Source organism: Hemiscyllium ocellatum, chromosome 8, assembly GCF_020745735.1.
Source record: "Hemiscyllium ocellatum isolate sHemOce1 chromosome 8, sHemOce1.pat.X.cur, whole genome shotgun sequence".
NCBI classification, from domain to species: domain Eukaryota; kingdom Metazoa; phylum Chordata; class Chondrichthyes; order Orectolobiformes; family Hemiscylliidae; genus Hemiscyllium; species Hemiscyllium ocellatum.
Window position 1 is genome coordinate 38694568 of NC_083408.1, and position 27989 is coordinate 38722556.

The 27989-nt window shown below is 42.5% G+C and overlaps 1 protein-coding gene across 1 annotated transcript in view; it reads left to right on the forward strand.

Moving 5' to 3' along the window:
• Positions 1–27989, forward strand: part of map3k9 (mitogen-activated protein kinase kinase kinase 9) — a 137028-nt gene that overhangs the window by 100789 nt on the left and 8250 nt on the right. The window contains exons 4-9 of the mRNA XM_060828945.1: positions 6533–6713; positions 10192–10340; positions 10863–11038; positions 13895–14135; positions 14447–14569; positions 23817–23970. Coding sequence (XP_060684928.1) covers positions 6533–6713; positions 10192–10340; positions 10863–11038; positions 13895–14135; positions 14447–14569; positions 23817–23970 — 1024 coding nt within the window. The remainder of the gene's footprint in view (positions 1–6532; positions 6714–10191; positions 10341–10862; positions 11039–13894; positions 14136–14446; positions 14570–23816; positions 23971–27989) is intronic.

Consider the following 27989-nt stretch of genomic DNA (forward strand, 5'->3'; position numbering starts at 1 on the left):
CAACTTCATCTCTCATCTAAACTCCAGTGATACAAACCTAGCCAGCCCAACCTTTCTCATAAACCAACCTGCCCATTCCAGATATCAATCTTGTAAACCTTCTCTCAACTGCTTCTAATGCACTTACATCCTTTCCCAACCAAAGTGACCAGTACTGTACAATGTACTCCAGGTATGATCTCACCTGTACTCTGTATAACAAAAACATTCCTCCTAAATTTTGTATTTGATTCCCTTCACAATAAATGATGAAATTCTCTGAGGTTTCTATTTTCTTAATGAATCTATATCTAACCTTTTCCAAGGGCAACAAGATCCCTCTACATCTTGGAGCTTCACAATCTCTCATCATTTCAACCTTGGATATACTGTCTGACGGGTAGTGACAGCAGGTTCCATTAAAATGTTTTTTAAAAATTTCATAATTATGTGAAGGTTAATAAATTTACCTTTATATTGAGAAAAAGTAAGGAATTGGGGCTAATTAGATAGATCTCTAAAGAGCTGATGCAGGAATGATGGATTGGATAGAGGCAAAATGAGACGATTCACTGCAGAAAAGATTCCCTGCGTGTGTGTGTGTGCGCGCGCGCGTGTGCGTATGTGTGTGTGCGCGTCTCTCACTCCACACTATGGCCCCTAATTCTGGCCTTGTCTTTATGTTTTGACATGCAACTCTGAGCATTCAATTTACGTAAGAACATAAGAACTAGGAGCAGGAGTAGGCCGTCTGGTCCTCCGAGCCTGCTCTGCCATTCAATAGACTCAGCTCCACTTACCTACTCTCTCACCATCATCCTTATTTCATTTACTGTTCAAAAATCAATCCTTGTCTTAAAAACATTCAACAAGGTAACCTCAACTGCTTCACTGGGCAGGAAGTTCCACAGATTCACAATCTTTTCAGGTAAAGAAGTTCTTCTTCCACTCTAACCTACATCTGCTCTCCCGGGCCCACAGGGAGAGCAGACCTCCCAGTTACGACCCATTTTAATTCCCCTTCCCACTCCCTTTGCGACATGACAATCCATGGCCTCCTCTGTTGCTACATCAAATCAAACTGCAAATTGGAGGAACAATTTTCTGCCTGGGCAGCCTACAGCCCAGAGGTGTCAACATTGATTGCTCCAATTTCAAATAACCTCCCTTCCCAGCCCCCCCTCCTCCCTTCCATTCCTCCCTGCCACCAAATGGATTCATTCCTCCCATTGACTAACCAGGTCGTACCCTCCACCTGTCTTCACCTATTCCCACTTCACCACCCTACCCCTGACACCCCCTTTAACTGCAGCTCCTTTTATACCAAGCCCCAGTTCTGAAGAAAGATTACACCCAAAATGCTGACTTCCCTACCTCCTGATGCTGCCTGACTTGCTGTGTTCTTCCAGTCTCCTGCCTGCCCCCTTATTTTGAGCCTATGCCCCCTACTTCTGGTTTCATCCGCCATTGGAAACAACCTCGCTAATTCTATCTTATCGATACCCTTCATAATTTTATATGTTTCTAGATCCTCCCTCATTCTTCTAAATTCCAATCAATATAATCCCACTCTACTCAACCTGTCCCCATAAGTCAACCCTCTCCATTCTGGAATCAATCTTGTGAACGTGCTCTACCCTCCCTCTAGTGTCACTACATCCTTTCTGAAGTATAGCCTCCCTATTTTGAAACTCAATCCCTTTAGCAATGAAAGACAATATTCTATTTGCCTCCTTAATTACCTGCTGCACCTGCAAACCAACGTTTTATGATTCAAGCACAAGGACACCCAGGTCCCTTTGCACAGCTGCATGCTCCAATTTTTTTACCAGTTAAATACTAGTCCATTTTGCTGTTATTTCTACCAAAATGGATACCCTCACATTTTCCAACATTGTACTCCAACTGCCAGACCCTTGTCCACTCACTTGACTGATCTATATTCCTTTGCACACTTTGTGTCCTCTGCACAATTTGCTCTGCCAGTCATTTTAGTGTCATCTCCAAACATTGACACACTACACTTGGTCCCTAACTCATCAATGTAAATTGTAAACAATTGCAGTCCCCACACTGATTCCTGAGGCACACTACTAGCCACTGATTGCCAATCACAAGAAGTCCCATTTATCCCTACTCTTTGCTTTCTGTTAGTTAACCAACACTCTATCCATGTTAATACATTACCCATAGTGCCATGCACCTTTATCTTATGCTGCAGCCTTTTTGTGAGGCACTTTGTTGAATGCCTTCTGGAAATCCAGATACATCACATCCACTGGTTTCCTGTTGTCCACTGCGCTCGTAATGTCGTCAAAGAATTCCAGTAAATTAGTTAAACATTTCCTCCTTGTCATGAATTTCATCAGAACTGATCTGCTGGGAAGTCATCAAGCTGTAAGCTTTAAACAGTTTTCGCTCTTCACAGAAGCTGCCTGATCTGTTGAGTGTTCCTGACGTCTTCTGTTCCATTTCAGATGTCAGCATCCATAAAAGTTCGCTTCTTTTCCAATTCAAAGAAGTGGAAACCAAGAGAAATCAAATTGAACTGTAATCAGATGGAGGATAGGAGCTGATTAACTGACAAGCCTTGATGACGGAAGACAAAAAGAGGCAATGAAGGAGAGAAATGAAAGATGTGTGTGAGGGTCGCAAAATGTACAAATGGTTTGCAGCAGAACAGCAACTGAGGGAAAACAAGAAGAATCTGGTAAAGATGCCTGAGACTTTTGGGAGAAAAAGGCAGGTGAATACCATATCTGCTGGTCACTCCATCTCACTGTTCCTGAAAAATGCTGGTGCACCCATTGCCATCTTAATACCACCTGCTTTCACATAGAAAGAATGGAGTATGGTTCAGATCTGAAGTTGGTTAAAGCCAAAGAGCTGAGAGGTTCCTGGGATAAACAGGAAGCGCAGTTCTCTCTGCTCTGTCGAGGTTCCATTGAAGAGGAAAGGAGCCAGGAGTGGATTCAGAGGATTTAAGCAGCGGGTGACCAGAAGCTCAGTGTCACAGTTGAGGAAACAATTACTCAATTCCACAACGTAGAAGGGATGGCATTCTGTGAGCAGGGCATTATAAACCACCTTCTCATGCAGCAGGAGTGTTTGGGGCACTGTCTGGTTGTATTATGAGGAGCTGGAAGGACAATTGTTCAATTTCCTGTGCGTGTTTAGGAATGTACTAGGGGAGAGAGAGAGGTTGGGGATGGGAGGAGGTAATTGATGAGTGAACACTCTCTTGCAAATCACTGAAACCGGATATATTTGGATCCTATTGGACATGTTGAAAGGTGATGCACTGTACCTGGAGTCCCTAACAGATCTGTGAGGGAGAAGAATCCATAAAAGCTGAAGTGTAAGCAAAATCCAGACATTATTGAAGACTCTGCCTATCACGGAGATGACAAACGAGGAGAACATTTCAGAAGGAGAAAGTGAGAACTCTAAAACATCGATACTCGTGCTCCTCGGATGCTGCCTGATGGGCTATTCTTTTCCAGCACTACACACTCTTCGACTTTGAACATTTCAGAAGCCCTAGTGCGGGCAATTGCATCAGAGCAGACATGAAGGAAATGTCAAAACTAGGGAAGGAAAGCGGAGTACCCTGGGAACCAGGCTTGGAAGAAATATAGTGACAGCAAATGTAGGAGTTGGTGGCATGTCAATATCAATGAGCACTCCCTCTCCTGAGATGTTTACAGAAGGTCAGGAAAGGAATGGAACAGTTAGAAGTGTCCTCCTTAGAAGCAGAATGTAATGAAATTCTCCAGTTCAAGGTAAGAGATGAGTTGAGCACCAATGCAGTTTTCTCAGTACCGAAGAGATTCAGAGAGAACACCTGAGTAAAACTGGAACAAAGGATGTTTAACATGTCCTACAGAAGACAGGTACTGTTTATACCTGAGAGTTTTCAAAAGCAGCACCGTTTGGAGGAAGTCAGTAGAGTTGAAGCTAGGGTTATTGAACGTGAGAACAAGTTCAGGTGGATGGACTGTGTTCAAGGAGGAAGTGGAGTGACCTCAGGTGGTCCCAGATGGTGGATGAATGTGTAAAGTGGTGAGTGACCAGCTGTCATGAGGTGGTCCCTGCTTTCGCCTGCCCACCACAAATTGGTTTGTTGATCCACACTCTGAAGTGTACCCATCCCATAGCAGTTTGTGATTATGACAAACTCACCTAGATCATACGGACCTATTAAGTGTTTGTTGCTGGTGAGAAAAGTATTGAATTTTTCAGATCTCTCACTGGTTTTCTTAAAGTGCTTCAGTGATGAAGTTGAAAGTGAGCAGAATGTAATGAGTTTACAACCTTAATGCATATTTTTCATGCATCTTCACATGCGGCCTATGCTTCAAACTCCTGAGTTCATTAGATCAAAACCGGCCAAAATTATTTTGCACTAAAAGCTAATCATCTCATACTGGGGTCAACTAATGATGTACATGTATTTAACCGTATGAAGGTCTTGATTACTTACAGGATGTGATAATTACTGCCTTCCAAATGTCCATTCTTTGCATCTGATCCAAAGCACTGAAGATTGTAAGGTCACCCACCTTTAACAAGAGTGAAGCTGGAGGTTTACTTCCTATCTGATAGTGATCAGAAGGAGGAATCCTGTGTAGCAGTTCTACTTTACTCAATCCCACAAATAACTCCATTTAGTCAATGACACCACAGTGTGCTCACTATATGCTGGCAAATGAGGCCAGCGTGTTGCATGCAGCAAGATCCCTCAAATAGCAATGCCTGTTGATCTCTTCTTTGCTGCTGGTGGCTAAAGGTGGCTGATTGCGGAGGTAAGGGTGGGGAGATTATTGACCAGCTAGAAATTTCCCCTGATCTTCAAAGTGATGTGGCATCTTTAACATCCACATGACCCAGTAGAACAAAATGCGCATCTGGTTGGGCGCGCGCATAGACATTAAGGTAACTCATGGCTGGCCTGGGGCTGCTTGGAGGGAATATTGGTACCACATGTTCTTCCATAATTTAGCATCAGGATCACAATTAATAATCAGAAAGTTGTCAGTCACAGTATCATATCTAAAGAGCGAATATTTGTGATGAAACGGCCTGAAAATCTCTAGCGGATGGTTCTTTGATATTTTCTGTCCTGAAGATTGAAGATATCCACGTGGCTTGGACAGAATGCACATGTCCTACTATGTCTTGTGATAACAGATGTGTGTGTTTTCTTATCCTTGTCATTTGTAGCCCAATTAAATAGTCGTTGCAACAGGTTTTATTTGTTTAAAATAAAAAGGTGATTTAACCTTGCACACTTACCCCAAATCAAATGCAACAAATTGTATGCACGAGGATTAGACACTGGTGAAGGTAATATACAGTTTGGTCCCACCTGCTTCAGATGTGTGTAGTAACATCTCTGAACAGGTTGATTAGAAAAATAGGTTATAAAAACAATTATAATTATCTTGCATTGGACCTCTTGTCATGCAATAGTAGTGCCCCTACCCCTGGACTGAGGCACCCAGGTTTGGGTCCCACCTGCTGAAGAGGTGTGTACTAACATCTCTGAAGTAGTTGATTAGCAAATATCTTGCAATGGCAATCGCCCTCTGGACCAGGAAGCCTCGGCTTAAAGTTTCATCTATTCCAGAGTGATGTAAAAGCATATCTGAGCAGGTTGATTTTTAAAAATACTATGATTGTCCTGCGGTTGTAGTGTCTCTACCTATGGACCAGGAGGCCTGGGTTCATCCACACCTGCTCCAGATGTGTGTCATAACACCTCTAAAAGGTTGATTAGAAAATATGTTTAATTATCTCATCCTCTGATTTACAATCTCCAGTTTCCCATGACATAGGCCTGTAGTTCCTTGGATGGTTTTGATGCCTTAAAGTTCAAGTATGGGTCTCAAAAGCAAAAGGTTCACAGGCTGTGAGGGTATTCGTTGTCAAGTTTCCAGAATGTTTTCTCAGGTGAACTTGAAGTTGGAACAATTTTTGGGGGTGGAGGTGGAGGTGGAGGTGGAGGAGGGTGTGTGGAGTGAATCTTCCATTCTGTTGTATTCCACAGTTTGCAAGGTATTGCTATTAATTTTGTTGGCTGATTGCTGGCATGAAGCTGGTCTGAACTCTGGCTTGGTTCATTCACTGCTGGTAGATGTAACTTCTTAACAAATATAAAACCTCTTCCACACAAAAGGCTTGTTTGTATTCATGTTGATTTCAACATGTTTTTTGAGACTTTAGGGCACTCAGAGATTTGATTTCCTCTAAAGATAAATATGTCCCATTCAGTGGATTATTTGATTGGTTGCAGCAAAGTTCAACGATTCACATCTGTCTGGAATGTTCTTCAGTTCCCCCTTGTGGGATTGCGGTCAAATTCATAAGAAGAGGTCAGGTGCCCCCGGGCAGCCATATTTTCCAGCCTTTGTGTTTAGTTTTAAAATGTAAAATAGGTTTGAAGTTTGCAATAGGATATATGCCAGCAAGGAGCATGATGCACGCATCTCCCAGTTTGTCCACCATGGATATTTTTGTTGAGGTTAAAAACTCTCACTCCATTTATCCCTAGTTTTGATACACGAGAAGGTGGAAAATGAGAGCCTTAGTAACAAGACTCTGAAAATCACAGACTTCGGCCTGGCACGAGAGTGGCACAAGACTACCAAGATGAGTGCTGCGGGGACCTATGCCTGGATGGCACCAGAAGTCATCCGATCCTCCATGTTCTCCAAGAGCAGCGACATCTGGAGGTATGAACTTATTGGTAGGCCTTGTTCCTTTATCCTTTGCCCTGATGGTGTCTTACGCATTTAAAAAGAAAAGGTGGGGGTAATATGATTTCTGTGGATAGATATAGTGATGTGGTAATGTACGGAGAGGTTGTGCATGTCTTAATTCATGTTAGTCACAGGAAAGAAAGAGTGAAGGTGAAAGCTAGCTGGCTGGTTGCTGAATGGCAGGTAAGCCAGCTATTACATACCAGTGTCAACTCTGGGACGAACCTTTGAAAGGATTAAATCCTTTGGTAGTTCATGAGTTTGAAGTGTTAAATATGTGAGACATTGATGTGGGGTTACAAAGTTGCTATTGCAATCCATTAGACCAATCAGAATCAAAATATCTGTGATTTTGCATGTGTGCCATTTTTGAAAGACTGCTGTAATGCGCAGAGATGAGGAGTTGCACCACGTTATCTATTGTGTGCTTCTTTATCAACTTCTGTTTTTATTGTTTTCTTGTCCTCTATCCATCTTACTCACCTTCCTGCCTCTCCTCATTTGGGGCGAGGGTGTCACAGAGGACAGGACCAGTGGTAGACATGGAGGTGCAGTCAAACAAGATGAGCATTTCAACTTCCAAAAATATTTATATCATTCCAAACTGCACTGTGTCTGTCAGACTGGAAGGCCAGAAGGTCATTTCTGAATCTCTGGCTCAAGAAGCTATACTATTAAGATACAAACTATATCCAGCCACTCTCTTGCCCCACTGCTGCCTCAGGTACTGTGCATGTGTACGTTTTGAAAATGTTTATTTTGGCAGTTGTTGTCCAGACATACAAAAAGCTCACTTGCAATCTGCATCTCTGGATACTTTCCAAACATCAAGCTCATTACTTACAGAGAATGTTGTGAGTATGAAAGCTGCAATTCTTTATGAAGCGAGAAGCTATCTCAAAAGATGGATATGGACAAGGAAGATGTATTTGTCCATTTAAAGAAAGCTACATTACTCAGCCCCCTTGCCCTGTCATTAATGTACCTCATTCTCATGGTTTTACCCAACAAAGCCCTAGGTAGATTTATAATGCAGAAAGGCCCTTCGGCCCATCTAGTCTGCACCAACAGAACTACCACTAAAACTGTGCTAATTTCCCATATCCTTGAATGTTGTGATTTTTGAAGTGGTCATACAAATTTTTTTTTAAAGGTTATAAGGTTTCTGGCTTCCACTGCCTTCTCAAGCAGTGCCTTCTAAATTCCCACTACCCACTGAGTGAAAAAGTTTTTTTCCCCCAAATCCTGACTGAATCTCCTTACCCTAAGATTATACCATCTTGTGATTGACCCCTCAGTCAAGGGAAACAGTTGCTCTCTATTCACCCTATCCATACCCCTCAATCTTATACATCTCAATCAGGTCCCTTCCTCCGACCTCTCTGTTGTAAAGAAAACAATCCAAGCCTATCTAGTGTCTCCTTTATAGCTCAATTCACACTAGGCAACATCCTGGGTGAACCTCCTCTATACCTCAACTCATGCTATCACAATCTTCCTGTGGTGAGGTGACCAGAACGCGCACAGTACTCCAGTTGTGGTCTGTCTAACAGTAGCTGATCTTGCTTTGACTAGCTTCCTTTACTGATGTAGGATCTGTTCTATATCTGGGTCATTCTTTGTGCGAAGAATACTTGTCCTGAGCTAGAGGCAGTTTTGAACCTGTATCCCTGCTCAAAGCAGTGCTCAGAATTCGGTTGCTACATATTCACTGTTTTGGACAGGTCAATAAATATTTTTCTATTAAAGACAAAGAACCAACACTCATCAGGTTTGAAACTAAGAATCTGACTCCAGAACTTGGCTGTTCTGTTTTCTGAGACAAAAAAAACACAGACAGAACAACTTTTTACAGGAGCTGTTCAATTTTTGTTTGATGAGTACTCCCGAGAGTGGAATTCCTGGCGGATGGGAGGACTTCGTTGGGTGAGAGGTCAAAGATCAGGGGAGTATGAACTTAATTTGCAATTAAGTTCTCAGAACCTCCATGATGAATCAAGCTCCCCAACAGCAGGATGTGGAAACATTTATCCTTACTTTTGCATTTCATGTTATGCTCATTAAAAGGCCTGATCACCAGAATTAAGTTTCCCCTTTCCAATTAAGTTCTCCACGAGAGAGCTGACTGTGTCTTTATGAATCCTGACCACATAAGAGGCATCCAGTGGGTGACGTGCTTGACTTTGAAGTGAGTTGTCACCCTCTTTGAGGAGGGTTTGTCTGCGCCTTACCTTATTTGAGATCAGTCTATGAAGCACAGGCCATGAAAGATGATTGACTGGGGTAAGGGGGGGGCGGTGGGTGGGGGGTTTGGTGGTGAGGGAGTACAGAAACCTGGAGTGTCATGCCTATGGGAAATTGTGGATGACCAAGGATGGGGAATCTGATCAAATAAGGTGGCAGAGGGTCTAGGAAAGAAGACAAAAAAACGTCAGATGCTGGAATCCAATATTTCTGCCTGGGACTCAACATTTTGAGTTCTCAATTTCAAATAACCTGCCCACCCATCTCCCCCGTGATTCTGTGTCCAGGCCCGCCTCCTCCCTTCTATTCCACTTGCTGACCCTTACTTCCAGCTACCATCCAGATTCTCCTATTGCTACCTTACCGTTCCACCCTTCTCCCCACCCAAAACCCTCCCACCACCACCTTTATCTGCAGCTCCCCCTACCCACTCTAGCACCATTCCTGAAGGTGGGATATACCCGAAACATTGCGTTCTTCATCTCCTGATGATGCCTGGCTTGCTGTGTTCTTCCAGCCTCTAGGAAAGGATGCCTGCCCATCAGGGAAACGTCAGAATATTTTCTGCAGGCTTCCAAGTCCAGGAGCCCGAGTGTTAGCTTCTAGCTTGCAGTGAGTAAATGCCTGACCCTTTTAATTATTGACCCACTTCATTGCAACTGCAGGGCATTGATTTCCTGCTGACCTCAGCCCAGAATTTGCCATTTTTCATTCAGAGAGTTGTGTGTATATAGAATGAGCTGCCAGAGGAAGTGTCGGAGGCTGGTACAGTTACAGCATTTAAAAGGCATCTAGATGGATATATGAATAGGAAGGGTTTAGAGGAATATGGGCCAAGTGCTGGCAAATGTGACTAGATTAAGTTTGGATATCTGGTTGGCATGGTTGAGTTGAACTGAAGGGTCTATTTCCGTGCTGTACATCTCTATGACACTATGTTTCTCTTGTTGCGTGTATGATAAGCTGAGTCATGAAATCATGTGAGAAAGAGAGACCTTCCCCCACCCCAAGTGTGTCTCAATTCCACACATTGTTGAACTTAGACTGCATAATGGGAGATTTCCCCCCACAAGTGGTCACTCTCAGGATAGTATAGTCAGTGTAGAATCCAGCCCTGGATATGAGATCTTTTATATTAAATGCTACGAGGTTTTATGCAATTAAGACTTTTTAAAAATTAACTGAGAGCCTTCTGCTTATTCCTCAGCTACGGTGTGTTGCTGTGGGAACTACTGACTGGGGAAGTTCCATTCAGGGGGATTGATGGACTGGCTGTGGCCTATGGGGTGGCTATGAACAAATTGTCCCTTCCTATTCCTTCAACCTGCCCGGAACTATTCAGCAAACTCATGGAAGGTAAGGTGTCCACCTTCACTGAGTAAGAAATACATCAGTACAAGTGTGAAGATTAACCACAGGATTAAATTGAATTCACATTATCCGACATGTTATCTCTTTGTCAAAGAACTGCTATTGATGTTGAGGTTCTTTTGATTTAATATTTTCTCCAATTTTGTGCTTCATTTTCCCTGCTGTTTAAAGACTAGTTTAGAAAGCTGTCCTGATGATATATTCCATTGTATCATAGATCCTAATTCCCTTTCTTGCCTTCCTTATCTACCAGTTCAAAATTAAAGGTGAGATTGAGGAGAACAAATAGTTCATCTTTTAAATATTTGCATGAGGTATGAGTTGGTGATGTACCAATGCCCAGTGTTTCAGGTTTGAAAATGGTGCACCATAGCATTGCTGATGTTTTGCCAAACATCTAAATACTAAACTATAAAAATGTTGGCCACATATTGTAACCTCTTCCTCGGCAAGGAGACCGGTAGAAGGAAACACACAACAGTATAAATTTTGGTACCTTTGCTTCAGATTGCTGGAACACAGATCCGCACTCCCGCCCCTCGTTCAGCTGTATTCTGGACCAACTCACCGCCATCGAGGAGTCAGGCTTTTTTGAAATGCCGCAGGATTCATTTCACTCCTTGCAAGAAGAGTGGAAACAGGAGATCCAGGAAATGTTCGAACAACTCCGGGAAAAGGAGAAGGTAGGATATTTAAACTTTTCTGCTTTAATTTCTTTCCCCTTCCCCAACTCTTTCCCTAATCCTCTTGCTTTCTTGGAGTTGGGCTTTCTCTTTGTCATTCATGTGCACTATACTTCAACCAACCAAAACGATCTAAAAATGCAAGCTTAACCAATGAGGCTGAACCGGGTGTAATGTCCCTTTGTGTAATTCAGCACCACTGGGTGAAGCAATAGCAATATAGTGCATCGCTCTCTGTTGTGCTCTGTAGGTTTCCTTGTTCGAGAATAGATCATCACTTTCCAACTGAGTCTTCGTGAGGCTTATTTGAAAGTCATATAGCATATCAGTAGGGTCCCAATCTCCAGGCCAAAGACTGCGAGTTCAAAAGTTGCTGTATTCTGAACGTGGCTGAACAAATTGACCCATAAATTTTGTCTGATACACCTATGGCAGGTGGTAAATTCAGGAGAATACTCCGTCCAGCAGTGCTTGAATGGCAATAGATCCCCGCAAGTTACAACTTTGGCAACCCCTGCAATATGTAAGACCTACCTGTGGGAACAGATGTAAGCATATGCTTTTTCCAGTTCTTAGCCACAAGACATGACAAAAGGGAAGAAGAATCATAGCATCCTTGCAGTGTGGAAGCAAGTCATTCGGCCCATCAAATCCACACCGACCCTCCAAACAGCAGCCCCCTCAGACCCATTCTCATATCCTATTCCTGCTGCCCTGCATTTACCAGGCTAATCCACCTAGCCTGCACAAACCTAGACACTATGGGCAATTTAGCATGGCCAATCCATCCAACCTGACATCTTTGACTGTGGGAAGAAACTCAAGCACCTGGAGGAAACCCATGCAGATACAGGCACAGCCTTACTGTAATGGGAAGACCTTGTAAAAGAAATTTCTTCAGCCACAGTGTGGTGAATCTATGGAATTCACTGCCACAGAAAGCTGGGTAGGTCAGGTCATTGTGTATATTTAAGATGGGGATAAATAGGTTCTTGATTGTCAAGGGCTACATGGAGAAAGTGAGAGAATGGGGTTGGAAAGCCTATCAGCTATGATTGAACAGCACAGTAGACTCAATGGCCTAAGTTCTGCTTTTATGTCTTATGGTTTTATAACGTGCAAATTTCACACAAGCAGGCGCCAGAGGCTGGAATCGAACCAGGGTCCTTGGCACTATGAGGCAGCAGTGCTAACCACTGAGCCACCATGCCACTTGGGAAGGGAGATTAATGTACTCTTCACTTGAAATACAAATGCTCCAAATCTTTCTCAAAATATCCTGTTTATCAACCTTTGAATGTCTGAATGACATTGATTCTTCTGCCTCTGTACGAATAGCCAAGTGAGCAGTGAAGGCACAATCTGCTGGTATATATTACCATCGATATTATAAAGTTCCAGCTTTAACTCCCATTATTGTGTGGGTTGAATAGAATGGACAGTAGGATAAAGCAAACCAGAGTAGCGTTTCTCACCAACCTTGGATTGTTGAGATCAGAGGGTCCACCGTTTTAAGGGACTGAAAATCCGAGTTGCCTTAACATGAAGCGAAATGATCAATGGTTGATGAGCCAACTTGTAGAACACCAATATCATATGCGTTACACCAACCATAAAACATAGAAGCAGAAGTGGGCCATTCAACCCATCAAATCTGCTCCACCATTCAATGAGATCATGGCTGATCTGATCATTTTGAGCTCCACTTTCCTGTCTTTTCTCCATAACCGTTGACTCCCTGACTCATGAAAAATCTGTCTATCCCAGCCTTGAATGCACTTAAGGACCCAACCTCTACAGCCCTCTGCAGTAAAGAATTCTGCTGTCTGACAGATGAAATTCTCCCTCATCGCTATCTTAAATGGGTGACCCTTTATGGTGAGATTATGCTGTCTGGTCCTAGACCCTTCCCCAGGAGGAAACAACCTTTCTGAGTCTACCCTGTCAAGTCAGCTAAGAATCCTATATGTTTCAATAAGATCTCCTCTCATTCCAATGGGGACAGGTACAACCTACTCAAGCTCTCCTCATAAGTCAGTTCCTGCATATTTTGGGTCAGCCTAGTGAACCTATTCTCGCCTGCCTCCAATGTCAATGAAGGGCAACATTTGGCGGTGCAGGCTTGGAGAGCCGAAGGGCCTGTTCCTGTGCTGTACTGTTCTTTGTTCATATCTTTCCTTTGACAAGGGGCTCAAAACTGTTCACAGTATTCCAGCTGTGGTCTAACTAGTTTTAGCAACACTTTCCTAGTTTTACACTCATTCCCTTTGAAATAATGGCCAACATTCCATTTGCCTTCCCTATTTCCAGATGAAATTGTATGCTGGTTTTTTGTGATTTATTTACAAGAACTCCCAAATCCCTGTGTTCTGTACCTTTCCGTAATCTTTCTCCTTTAGAGTAATATTCAGCTCATCTATTCTTCCTGCCAAAATGCATAACCTCACATTTCCTTAGATTATAATTCATTTGCCAAGTTGTTGCCCACTGAGCTTAACTCGTGTGTATTTTTCCGCAGACTGTTTGTGTCAACTTCACCGCTTGCCTTTCCATCTACTTTAGTATCAATTTCTGTTTTAATTCATTTGTACGATATGGGCATCACTGCCCAGAATGCAATTAAGATTCACATATAGGCCAAACCAAGTAAGAACTATAGATTTCCTTTCCTAATCGACACTAATGAACCAGATTGTTGTTTTTTTAATCAGCAATCAACAGCTGAGACTCTGAGCTGTGCCCAGAGGCAAAGAACAATAACTGGCCCCAGTAGTGGGTTTTAGCTCAGCCAGTTGCACCAGTTTTTTTTTCCTTTAGCTTTAACTCTGTCACCAGTAATCATTCCATCTTAACCAGGAATTACGCACCTGGGAGGAGGAGCTGTCCCGCGCTGCCCTGCAGCAGAAGAACCACGAGGAGGTGTTGCGACGGCGGGAGCAGGAGCTGGCTGAGCGGGAGATTGACATTCTGGAACGGGAGCTCAACATCATCTTCCACCAGCTCCACCAGGAGAAGCCCAAGGTGAAGAAACGCAAAGGCAACTTCAAGAAGAGCAGGCTCAAGCTCAAGGATGGCAACCGCATCAGTCTGCCCTCTGGTAGGTTGCATTCTTTTGTTTTTCCCCCTCCAGAACCTATCCCCAAACATTCTCCCTAAATGGCAGTGTTGGATGCTTCACTCAGTCAATAAAAGGAAATGCTGGTAAAAGTTCTCAAGTGTTTGAAAGGCAGGTAACCATTCTTAAGTCTCTCTTCTTCGTACCCATCTCTCTCTCTCCCTCTCCCCTCCTGCTCTCTGCACCCTTTTTGCCCACTGTCTCTTCCTCCTCCACCCTCCCCAACTTCATCCCCATGACCACAACTCTCTCCAACTCTTCTTGAATTCTTTTGGCCTTCAAATATCCTACAGATTTCCAGCATAAGATCACCGTGCAGGCCTCCCCCACTCTGGATAAGAGGAAGAGTCTGATCAGCAGCAAGTCAAGTCCTCCAGCAAGTCCTACCATCATCCCGAGACTCAGGGCAATCCAGCGTGAGTACTGCAGCAACACCATGGCTTTAGTAATTGGAACATCAAGTGTCATTTCTAGTGAGGCAAATGTTGTACATATCTTTGATAGTAAATATACTAAAGGCAGCAATGACCCAAAGGTAGTTTGATATTCATCAGAATTCGTCTGCGCAATTTGTGCTTTATGTCCCACTACTTCTGTTCTCTGTTCCACTAGACATAACTTACTTCAACTAAAGCGGTGATATCAAATTGACAAAGAAACTCTTAACATTAATGATACCCTGGCTTCCAGCAGATCTGTCTCACTCCTCTCTTCAAGACATAGTCCATATTTTAGTTGTTACCAAAACTACTAAAATGTGTTAGAATTTTCATCAATCCAGTGAAATGTGTAATAGCTAGATTTACAATTGCAACATTTCTCCAGTTTAAAATGACCCTCTGTGCTTTGCTTTTATGTTTGACGATCTCTAGCCTTCTCTCTGTTTTAATGTGCTCCTAAGTAGCCACTGTCTGTTAATGACAGTGAATGACTCGCGGGTGGCCAGTTAACGGAGAATCACATGAGGCATTTTAACCCTCAGCAGGTAGATTGATGACTTATGAGAGGGCTTGATTTGCCACTGCTCGTTTAGGACACAAGATGGCGCACTTCCCAAAACAGAGCCTATTCCATCACAAATGGAACAAGAAACTGTGGCTACATTTTATCTGAGCAGTAGCACTTTCTCAGTTTATCAATCAGGACCTGCATCTAACCCGCCTCATCTCTGGTACTGACCTGTTGATGATACGGAGTTTAATAAACCAGACTCCAATTCTTCATTATCTCAAAGACGTGTGTGTGTGTGTGTGTGTGTGTGTCTCACACTCTCTCTCTCTAGCATTTTTTCCCTCCTCTATCCATGATGGTTGTAAAAAGTTAAATTCCATTTTTATTTTAAAAAATGCTTTTCCCAAAGAATTTGAACACTGCCCTTTCACCTGAGTTTGACCTTAGAGAGGTGAGAAGAGATCTACAATCTAGCTATTGTCCATTAACATTCAATGGCATCATAATCACCAAATCCTCTGCTGTCAATGTCTTGGGCATTACTATTAGCCAGAAGCCCTATAAATAGAATGACTACAGGAGCAGATGAGAGGCAAGATTGACTCCGCTCTTGATTCCCTAAAGCAAGTCCACCATCTACAAGGCACGAGTCAAGAGTATTCTCCACTTGCCTGGATTGGTGCAGCTCCAACAACCCTCAAGACACTTGGCACCATCCAGGACAAAACGGACCACTGTAGTGGCACCACATCCACAAATATTCACTCCCACCACCACTGACGATCAGCAGCAGCAGTGTGTGCAATCTAAAAGATGCACTTTAAATGTTCTCCATGGCTCCTTAGAAAGCACCTTCCCTCATGACCACTACTATCTAGGACAAGGGCAGCAAAAATACATGGGAACACCACCACCTTCACATTCCATTCCAAGCCACTCACCATCCTGACCTGGCGTAGGCATTTCATCGCATTCCACTTGCTCCACTATTTAGTACAGTTGTGCTGACCAAACCCCTCAGTGCCTTTTATTGTCAAATTCTTCAGAACCCTTTAGGTCATTAATAATCCAAAATGTATCAACCTCAACTTTAAGTACACTTAAACATTGCTTTGGTATAGGGAATTCCAAAGATTTGCTTCTATCTCGGTTTTTTGAAAAAAATTCTTTTTTCAGTCCTAAATTGCAGTTCCATTATTTTCAAATGATGGTCCTTGAATCTAGACTCCGTAACCAGGGGAAACATCTTGAAATAACTCCACAGAGGTATCCCATGACCAAAACACCCTTAACTTAAATGTGCATAGTGCTTGACCCTGGTCCAGCTTCCTCAGTGCTGAAAATGTGTTGCTGGTTAAAGCGCAGCAGGTCAGGCAGCATCCAAGGAACAGGAAATTCGATGTTTCGGGCAAAAGCCCTTCATCAGGAATCTACAGTGTTTGCTCTCAGGGTGAACAGAGCCTCTGACACTCCTTTTTTTTTCTGATCACCAAGTCACCCTTTATTTACAAGCGGAGAGTCCTTGACACTGATCCAGCTCCCTCAAAGCCAGCTCTCAGAGTGAACAGAACCTCTGACACTCACCTTTTTATTTATTTCTTTTTTATTTAACCCCCGCACTACCGCCTAACTGCGGTAGTGCTTATTTTTTTCCCCAGCACCCATGGTGTGTGCGTGCAGGTGTGAGACACAGTGAGAGACACAAAGTGCACGAATCTTTAAAGGCAGGGATTAAATCAAAACCTCCTGTTTATATCTGTCAGATGGGGCTCCCTGATTGGACCATATTCTGAGGTCCACCCAGTTGTCCTCGTTACAATCACGACACCCCACACCTTCTAAGTGCAGGGTCGAAGGCCTGCTCATTTTCTTGTAGCCTCTCCTGGGGTATATTTTCACACAGGGTCAGATGCTTCCAACTTGGCCTCAAATACGGGTGGTGTGTACTGGACTGTAGCCCATCTCTTACTCCCAGAGCGACTCAGAAGAAATTCATCCTCTTCAGTCAATAAAGGCGTTGAGGCTGCGGCATCCACCGTATCCATCTCAGATTCCAAGGTTTCTTCAACGCTGGATGGAGAGAGAGAACCCACATGTTCAGAAAGCCTTTCCAGTTGTTCTGAGGGGCTGGCTGCATTTTGCTCCTCTCTAGTTGGCAAGCTTTTAGCTTTCATGTGGTCTATGTGCTTATTCAGGACTGCCTCACCTATCCAAACGTGCAGGGCCGTTCCTGTGGTTTTGGCATCAAACTTTGTTCCCTGAAGTAAACTGCTTCTCTTCCTTAGCAGTCTTGTGTCCAGTCTGGTGCAGAGTCTTCTCCCCATTCGCATCTCTGCTGGAGCTATCCCTGTAGTTGCATGAGGGGTGCCCCATAATCAAGTAGGAAATGGGACAGTTTGCTATGGAGACAGGTTGTAGACTGTTTCTTTAAGCCTGCCTTCAAAGTTTGGTATGCTCTTTCTACCAGACCATTGGACAATGGATGGTATCAAGCTGTCCTTATGTGCCAAATGCCATTCGACTTTAGGCAATACTCATTCCCTGCTATTCATGATGCCCACGGTATTGTGACCAACACTTCCGCGAGACTGTGTGTTGCAAAAGATGCTTTCAGCTTTTCTATGATCATCCCCATGTTTCATGAATGAACTCAATGCACATCCAACCACTTTGAGTGGGTGTCCACAATGACTAGGAATATTGAGCCGATGAAAGGGCCAGCATTATAGACATGTAACTGAGTCCAGGGTTTACCTGGTTATTCTCACCAATGTGGAGAAGCTGCTGGCAGTAAATTTTGTCCATGTTGGCACTCTGGGCACTGCCCCACCAATACAGCTATGTTGGCATCCAATCCTGGCCACCAGGCATTGCTTCTAGCCAACATCTTCATTTTGGAAATCCCTCGATGACCCTGGTGGGGTTCAGCCAGTATCTGGTGGCACCCTTTGCTCAGGACAATCACTTTTGCTACCCATAATAAATTGCTGTCCTCAATGGTGATCTGGTCTTGAGAGGTCTGGAAAGGATTCAGTTCTGGCTGTGGCAGCCCTTTCATTTCCCCCATCACCGCCAGCTGTTTTAGTTTTACCAGGACTGGATCTTTCTGAATCCACAGTCTGATATTGTCAGCAGTGACCAGAAGGGTGGCCAGAAAGTTAAAAACCAAAATGGACTCTCCCAGGGGAGGCACCACCAGTAGTGTACCTGCCAATGAGAGGCAGCTCAAGGCACCTGCATTTACTACTTGGTCTCCCGGACAGTTTTCCAACTTGTAATTATACGCTGTCAGAATGAGATTCTACTGCTGATTTTGATCTGAAGCAATGGATTGCATGGCCTCTTTGATGTGGAGTTGCCAGTATTGGACTGGCCTGGGCAAGGTCGGAAGTCACACAACACCAGTTTGTAGACCAGGTTTATTTGAAAGCACAAGCTTTTGGAGCGTTTGTCTTTTGTCAGGTGAGATGTGTTTGAGTAGCCCTAGCAGCAGTGTGTAATCTATTACTATTACAAGTTTACACCTGTATTGGTGGAACTTTCTCACCAAAGATGCTTGCCAAACCTTCCTTCTTTATCTGGGCGTACTTGCGCTCTGCATCAGCCAAAGTCTGGGAAGAGTATGCTATTAGGCGTTTTTCTCCATTAGGCAACCTGTGAGCCAACACTACCCCTATACTGTATGGGGAAGCATCACATGTCAGTCCCAGATCTCGCTTGGGTTCATAGTGCGCCAACACCTTAGACAATGATAGCTGCTTCTTCATTCCCCTCAAGACTACATCCTGGCTATGACACCATTTCCAAGGATGAACTTTTCTCAATAGCTGATGAACGGGTACCAGAATGGAGTCCAAGGAATGACCTAAGTTTGGTCAACTTTTGAAAGGTTTTGATATCTGATGCCTCAGAAATATTAGGTTCCTAATAACCAAAAAAGCTGCCAGTCCACAAGCTGCCAGGAGAATAACTTATTACTTGTCATCTGCCCCAATTTGGAAAACAAACGTGTTCTTTCCACATACTGGGCCCAGCAGGATCAAATGAGTCAAGCTTCCCGAAATCGTGGCATTTACCCCAACTCAAAAATGACTGTTGCGGGCGAGTTACTTCAGCAACTTATCTTTTTCTCTCTCGTCACCACTGAAGTAACTCCACAGAGGTCGGTATCCCATCACCAAGTTGCCCTTTACTTACACGTGCACAGTACTTGACACTGGTCTGACTACCTCAGAACCAGCTGTGACTGACCAGACTCTCTGAGATTCCTGTTTATATCAGGGTTTCCTCATTGGACCAGATTAACTGCCCCAATCAGAGAACACACCTGGCTGACCTTGTTACAATCACTGCACATCTTACCCTGTCCATCCCTGCAGGTATTTTGTACGTTTCAATTAGATCATTCTTTGAGAAACTAGACAATATAGGCTCAGTTTTCCCAATCTCTCTTCACAAGACAGTCCCACCATCTTGGGAAGAAGTCTGGTGAACCTTTGCACTTCCTGTGTGACAATAAATCTTTCTTGTGATAGGAAAACTGTACACAGTACTCCGGGGTGGACGACCCAGACTTCTGTACAATTGATCGCCAAACATATCACTGTTCCTTCAGTGATACTGTGACAAAATCTTGGAACTATTTTCCCTAAGAGCATTGTGGGAGTACCCACATTAAATAGACTGAACCAGTTCAAGAAGATTGCTCACCATCACTTTCTCAAGGGTATGTAGGCTTTGGCAGCCACACTGGCCCAGCCAGCACTGCCCACATTCTCTGAGTGAATTAAAAACAAAATTAACTCTCCTTTCTGCTGTGCTGCCAGATAGTTTTCATTATCTAAATTAGTTTTGGTTTTGATGCAATTAATTAGAATTATTGAATTTATTTCAAATGGATCTTTTTCATAAGCAATGACTGTAGCTCTAAGCAGCCACACTGGTTCACAACAAATTCTAAGGTGAAGTTCAGATTTCATGTCATTCACTATCTCTGCTCCATTCACAGGCTGTGCATTCCATCTTACAACTCTCCTCTATTCCCACTCTGTTTTTGAAATGCTATCTGTATCCCTTTGGGGGAGAAAGAAATCAAGCAATGCTGTTAATTTCTGTCATCCTCAATTGTTTTTCTCAACAGGTTATCAATACAGCTCCCTTTTAAATCTTAAATCATTCAGTTCAGGCAACTTTCCATTGCATCTTTTTGAGCCACAACTAATGCTTTATTCTGATTTGATCATTTTCGCATCCAAAACATGACTTCATTTATTGAGCAGAGTCATGGACCATTTCAGTTGTTAAAATAGGCACTGAAAGTGATCTAGGATCCCATCTTAGTCTCTGTGGGATGACCAATCGTGTAATTCAAGCTGAAAACTAGCGAGTGAGTTGATTCAGAAGTAATGTAAAGAAATTAGCAACTGTATTCAATTTACATAGGTTGCTAGACAATAGTTAGCTGTTGGGTTTGTGCAGTTCTCTCTGGTGAATATATTATGATGAGAAGTAACTGGATAACTCCAGTTGTAATAACCTCAGCCTGAATAACCAAACTGTTGGTAAAGAAATTGGATTGAGCATTAGTCATGCCTCTGTGCCAAAGGAATGATCTCACAAAAATAATGGTCTCCTTATCTAAACAAATTTGACAAACTTAAGTAGTTTTCACATTTTCAGTGAAACCCTTTGGGTAACTTATCACAAGTCAACATGGATTTAGTAAGGGGAGGTCATGCCTGACAAACCTGTTGGAATTCTTTGAAGAGGTGACAAGTAGGTTAGACCAGGGCAACCCAGTGGATGTGGTCTATCTAGACTTCCAAAAGGCCTTTGATAAGGTGCCACACGGGAGGCTGCTGAGCAAGGTGAGGGCCCATGGTGATCGAGGTGAGCTACTGGTATGGAATGAGGATTGGCTGCCTGACAGAAGGCAGAGAGTTGGAATAAAAGGTTCTTTTTCGGAATGGCAGCTGGTGACAAGCGGTGTCCCGCAGGGTTCAGTGTTGGGGCCGCAGCTGTTCAAGTTATATATTAATGATCTGGATGAAGGGACTGGGAACATTCTAGCGAAGTTTGCTGATGATACGAAGTTAGGTGGATAGACAGGTAGTACTGAGGAAGTGGGGAGGCTGCAGAAGGATCTAGACAGTTTGGGAGAGTGGTCCAGGAAATGGCTGATGGAATTCAATGTGAGCAAATGCGGGGTCTTGCACTTTGGAAAAAAGAATACAAGCGTGGACTACTTTCTAAACAGTGAGAAAATTCGTAAAGCCAAAGTACAAAGGGATCTGGGAGTGCTAGTCGAGGATTCTCTAAAGGTAAACATGCAGGTTGAGTCAGTGATTAAGAAAGCGAATGCAATGTTGTTATTTATCTCAAGAGGGTTGGAATATAAAAGCACCGTTGCGCTACTGAGACTTTATAAAGCTCTGGTTAGGCCCCATTTGGAGCACTGTGTCCAGTTTTGGTCCCCACACCTCAGGAAGGACATACTGGCACTGGAGTGTGTCCAGCGGGGATTCACACGGATGATCCCTGGAATGGTAGGTCTAACATATGAGGAATGGCTGAGGATCCTGGGATTGTATTCATTGAAGTTTAGAAGATTAAGGGGAGATCTAATAGAAACTTACAAGATAATACATGGCTTGGAAAGGGTGGACACTAGGAAATTGTTTCCATTAGGCGAGGAGACTAGGACCCGTGGACACAGCCTTAGAATTAGAGGGGATCAATTCAGAACAGAAATGCGGAGACATTTCTTCAGCCAGAGAGTGGTGGGCCTGTGGAATTCATTGCCGCAGAGTGCAGTGGAGGCCGGCACGCTAAATGTCTTCAAGGCAGAGATTGATAAATTCTTGATGTCACAAGGAATTAAGGGCTACGGGGAGAATGCGGGTAAGTGGAGTTGAAATGCCCATCAGCTATGATTGAATGGCGGAGTGGACTCAACGGGCCGAATGGCCTTACTTCCACTCCTATGTCTTATGGTCTTATATCCAACTTAGGCTCTCATTCAGCCTCTGTTCAAGGTGGAGGATTGCTTGGCTAATCAATTCAGTTCTGATGACAGTCCTTAATTTTATCACTTTTCAAGAGTTAATTAACTTTCAACATTGTGACATTTGGACTCATGAATTATTTTTGCTCAATGCGAAAACCTCATTGGCTTCCTGCTATCTTTGCCTCAATCCTAAAGTTACCCAGCTAGATTTTGAAACACTGAGCACACTTTGAATGGCTAAGCTATAGAGTTTTCAGATAACAACTCCTCTCCCACCCTCTCGGCTAGTATTTCAACATCTCAGACTTGGAGAAACCAAACCGATCCAAAACCCCTCCAATTTATCCAAAATACACAGTCAACTGCTGCCCCTTGGACTTTGATGTTAATCTGTTTCAGAAACAGCCAATGGCCTAGTTTAAATTGATTTTTGTAATTGGTAAAATGGAAAATCTTATCATTGGAAACTGTGCCAATTTGAGTTATTTATCTCATGACTTGTTACAATTGCTGTCAGCGTTGCATTGCCTATAATTTTGTGCTACAAGGAGCCCTACTTTAGGTCACTTTGACATCAGGATTGATATCAGAATGTTTTTTTGTACAGCATTTGATCTGACCGATGGAATAGATTTTGGGTTCTGAGAGAGGATACAACATTTGGGGGTCATTCAAAAGGCAGTTGGATGTCATGATGCAAATGGTAAAGAAAGCAAAGTGAGAGACCCAAGAATTTTTTTTTCATTAACTACACCTGGATTAGCTGAATAGCTTTATTCCTCCATATTTGTTGTGTGGTTTAAATTTGGGAGCATCTCATGTTGCAAGTACAGCCAGAATTGGCAAGGGTAATGATACAGTGGTGCAATGGCTTAGAGTGGAATTGGTCTTGACATCCATGACAAAGGCACGTTGTTGAAGGAGAGTGTACTGATTGTACTAATAAAGCACCAAAATTTCAAATTAAATTAAGTTTCAATTAATCTTACAACACAAGAGAAAGTAGATTACCTTTTATAACAAAACAGAAATGATTTCATATAGTCTTTAATTGGAACAAATGGAAGGTTAAAAGTCAACATTTAATTCAAATATTATGATCTAAATTCCACACAGTATAGAGTGTTTTGCAGTCTATGGTTTGCATTTCCATTGTTTCTGCTGTGAAAACCAGCAGTCCACCTTGCAACTTGAGTTCCCCTGGATGTTGCCTACCTGATGTTGTCGAATTAATGTTTGAAAATGCAGGCGCAATTGTCTAACTAATATCCCGTGTCAGAGTTGGGAAAAAAGCAGTTTGAGGATTATCACTCATGACTAGTACCCCAATAGCCTCTGCTGAAAATGGATGTTTGGCAACTTTGGGATGGGATCAGGATAAGCTGTGAAGTTCCGGTGGTCAAATTGCAGTCGCTAGATTTGCATCCATTGAATAACAATGTGATGGTGGGTACCAGAAGACCTTCGAAATGTGCATTTTTCTGGGGGGAAAGGTTGGGAAGGAAATCATTGTCAGTTCTGATGTCTGGTCGACAACATCTGAGCTGTATCTGGTCCTTTAGCGTGATGTTCTAATGTCTACCATTGCTGGACAATTCATACGTTTTTGTATAAAAGTCTTACATGTTGAATAACATTAAATTATTTCACCAGTGACTGATATGAAACTACTGGGATAAACGGCCATCTTTTTAACCTCTTCATAGTAACACCAGGTGAAAGCAATAAGACCTGGGGTCGCAGTTCAGTGTTTCAGCGAGAAGAATGTGATGAGGAAGAAAAGAAAGGACAGAAAAAGAAGGGCTGGACGTGGGGCCCCAGTTCTTTACATCAAAAGGATCTTACTGGTGGGGAAGATAGGTAAGAGTAAAGCATTATACAACATCAACTCTATGCTTGTTCATGTTACAGTCAGTGGGCTTACTGTAATTTCTAACAAACCTTTTTTTAGTTACATTCTGAGGGAAACTTGTAGCTTTTTGACTGCAGAGAATTATTATTGGGATAACCCCCGTGACCTCCAGCATTGCATTGCAATCAGAGGGACAGTGGATCAGTAATAAGCTCCAACATTGAAACCTTGAATCTCTCATGTGAGTTTCTTAACAAGTGTGACAGCCCTTCAGTTTGCAACAATAACATAGTACAATGTTCCAAAACTCTTTGAAGAAATGTTATCAAGTAAAATTCAAAACCAACCCGTAGACAGATGTTAGAGCACACAATTTTGTCAAAAAGGCAAATTTTGAGGAGCATATTGAAAGACAGAGCGATGAGAAGGAATTTCAAAGATTAGGGCTCTGGCAATTGAAGACACGATTAGTAGTTTTGAGAAAGTCGATTTTACACGCAGTACTCCAGAAGCAATTTCAACAACTGAGGTGTAACTAAAGCGTACCCTCATACCCTTCCTACTTATGTATTCAATTACCTTTGCAATAAATAATAACATTCAATTAACTTTCATAATTATTTGCTCTAACTACATGCTTACCTTTTGCAATTCATGCGCTAGAATAGCTAGATCGTTCTGCATCTCTGAACTCTATGATCTCTCACTACTTACATAATGTTGCTTCTTTTTTATTCTTCCTGCCAAAGTTAAGATGCATTATTGTTTTCCCACATTGTAACCTATTTGCCAGATCCTTGCCCACACACTTAGCCTATCAACATCCCTTCATAGCCAATTCATTCCCTTTTTACAATTTACTTCGCAGCCTACCTTTCTAGTGTTGGCAAATCTTTCAACTGTATTTCTGGTCCCTTCATCCGAGTCATTTAATTAAATTGTAAAAATTAAGGCCCAGCACTGACTCCTGTAGTATACCACTGGTTACAAATTGCCAAACAGAAAATGACCCCTTGTGTCTATTTTGTTCTCTATTGATTATCCAGTCGTCTATCCACGGCAATATGTTACCCATTAAACTATGAGCATTTATGTCTCTGCAATAACCCTTGATATAGTATCTTAGTGAATGTCTTTAGAAAACCTAACTACAGTATATCCACTGATTTCCCCTTTATTTGTGTTAATTCTTCAAATAAATACAATACGTGAGTTAATCACGATCTCCTTTTCACAGTCCATACTGGCTCTGCCTGATTATCTTGAAATGTTGTAAATGCAGTGCTACAATGCTTTTAATAATACTTACTAACACCTTCAGATGTTAAGGTAAGTGGCCTGTGGATTCCTATTTCTGTCTCCTACCCTTTTTGAATAATGGAGCTATTCTCAAATCTGGTGGAGCATTCCCCAAATCTAGGGAACTTTGGAAAATTAAAACCAACGCAACAGCTATCTCAATAGCCTCACTTTTCAGACTCTAAGATGAAGTCTGTCAGGTCCTGAGGATTTGGCAGCCCAGGGGTCAGTGCCATTTCCTTGGTATTAGAATTTTCTTCAGTCCCTCCCTTTGTTCCATTTCCTGATTTGTCACTAAGTTGTTACTGGTTTGTTACTTGTGTCATCTACAGTGAGCATAAATGCAAAATAGCTGGTCAATTCAATTTTCCATGATGAATTTCCCCAGACTTATTCTCTATAAGACCAATGTTGTCTGTGTTATATGTCTGAAGAATCGTTTATTATCATCACCCCTTGATATTCAACGACATCACCATCACTGATTCAACCACTATCAACATTCTGGGGGTTACCGTTGACCAGAAATTAAACAGGAAAAGCCATGTAATTACTGTGGCCACAAGGGGCTAGAAGTCCTGCAGCGAGAAACTCACTTGACTTCCCAAAGCTTGTCTGCCTTTTACAAGGCATAAGTCGAGCATGCGATGGAATACTCCCTACTTGCCTGGCTGAGTGTACCTCCAACAGCACTCAAAACGTTTGACACCATCCGGCACAAAGCAGTCTGCTTGAATAGGCACTACTTTCATAAAAAAAGCACTCCACCACCTACACTAATTTGCAGTAGTAGTATATAATCCACTGCAGAAATTCCCCATGGTCCTTAAGACAGCAGTTTCCAAACCTACAGTACTACAGTGTAGAAAGATAAGGGCAGCAGGTACGTGGGACAAAACCACATGCAAGTTCCCCTCCAAGCCAGTCATCATCCTGACTTTGAACTATGTGGCACTGGAAAAGCACAGCAGGTCAGGCAGCATCCAAGGAGCAGGAGAATTGATGTTTCGGACACAAGCCCTTCATCAGGAATGTGCCCGAAATGTTGACTCTCCTGCTTCTCAACTTGTTGTGGTTTTCCAGTGCCACACTTTTCAACTCTGATCTCCAACATCTGCAGTCCTCACTTTCTCCCTGATTTTAAAATATATCAATGTTCCTTAGATCACTGGGTCAAAATCTTGGAATTCAAGAAGAACAGTTCAAGAAGATAGCTCACCACACCTTCTCAAGGGCAACTGGGGAGGAGAAACAAATACTGATCTAACGAGAGAAGCTCATGTCCCCTGAATGAACATGCACTTTCCAAAAAAGCTATTTTTGAATGTCTAAGTGCCTTTTTCCTCATACTTCTCATTTTCCTTGTCACTGATCTTTTTGTTATGATCAATATGTAGATTAAAATCTCCTATGACTGTGAGTACCACTGTACCTTTCTGACATGTTCCCATTATGTTTTCCTTTATACACCATCCTACCATGCAGTGACTGTTAAAGAGCCTGTACACCATTCCAGCAACTGACTTCTATCACTTCTTATCTCTGCTCAAAACACTTCCAATCCTGGTTTCCTGAACATAGACCATCTCTCATAATGATGGTATCAGCACAATAAATTATCAGAGCCACCTGGTCTACCTATTCCTAGCTTCATGTTCTTTCTAAATCTCATGTGCTGTCCCATATTCAGGTCCCAGTATATGTCATCCTGCAGTCTGGCTATCGGATCATACTTACTTGTTTATGTAAGTTTATTTGCGCAAACAGGTCATCTGTGTTTTATTTTGAGTGCTGCATGCATTCAGTTAGAGACCCTTCAGTTTAGTTCATTTTGTTATTTTTGTAACCTCTAGTCTTGCCAGTTGATTTGCTCGTAGATTTGTACTTTCTACCTCTTCTGTTATCATCTCCTTATAATTTCACATATTAATACTTTTCTTTATTGATTTATCTCTACTGTTTGATTAACCACATTTTCCTAAATTTCAGCCCTTACCCACACTATTTCATTTAATACCCTCCCTCCTTCTCTCTATCTGTTTCCGCAGGCAGTAGCCTTTGTGCAGCTGCCCAGCTATAGATCTATGCTGCCTAAGTTGTTTTAAAGCAGCTATTAGTGTATTATACCTACTCCACAAGACGCATAGGATGAAAATGGTGTGGTAATAATAAAAATAATAATAGTTATCACAAACCTTCATCATTATATGTTATTGGCATCAACAAAAAGGATGTTGTGGAGAAGGTTAGATATCATCTCTGGTAGATATACAGAAAATTGTTTTCACTTTGGACAGTTCAGAACCAGGACCATACATAATGGATTTTCACGAACAAATCAAATGACCAAATGCATGAGCAACCTATTTATTGAGGGAAGGAATAAAATATTTGTTGCTGCGAGCAATCTGCAAATGGTGACATTGCTAGAAAAGACCAGCAGATCCAACAGCATATAGTGAGAGAGAAACAAAAGTAAAAATTTCAGGTCAACGTATTTTCAGTTTCCATTTCTTATCCATTCAGAGAGCGGTTCAAATGTCAAACCACTGCTATAACATGCATTGGTTGAGTTAAATAGGGAGGGGAACCTCAGGAGAAAGAAATGGTAGGATATCTGACACTGTGAGGTGAACTAGGATAGTAGAAGAGGATGTTGCCTCCTCAAAATGTGTTCTCTGCAAAGTCATTGAAAAGCTTAATTAGTCATGTATCCATTTTACAAAAT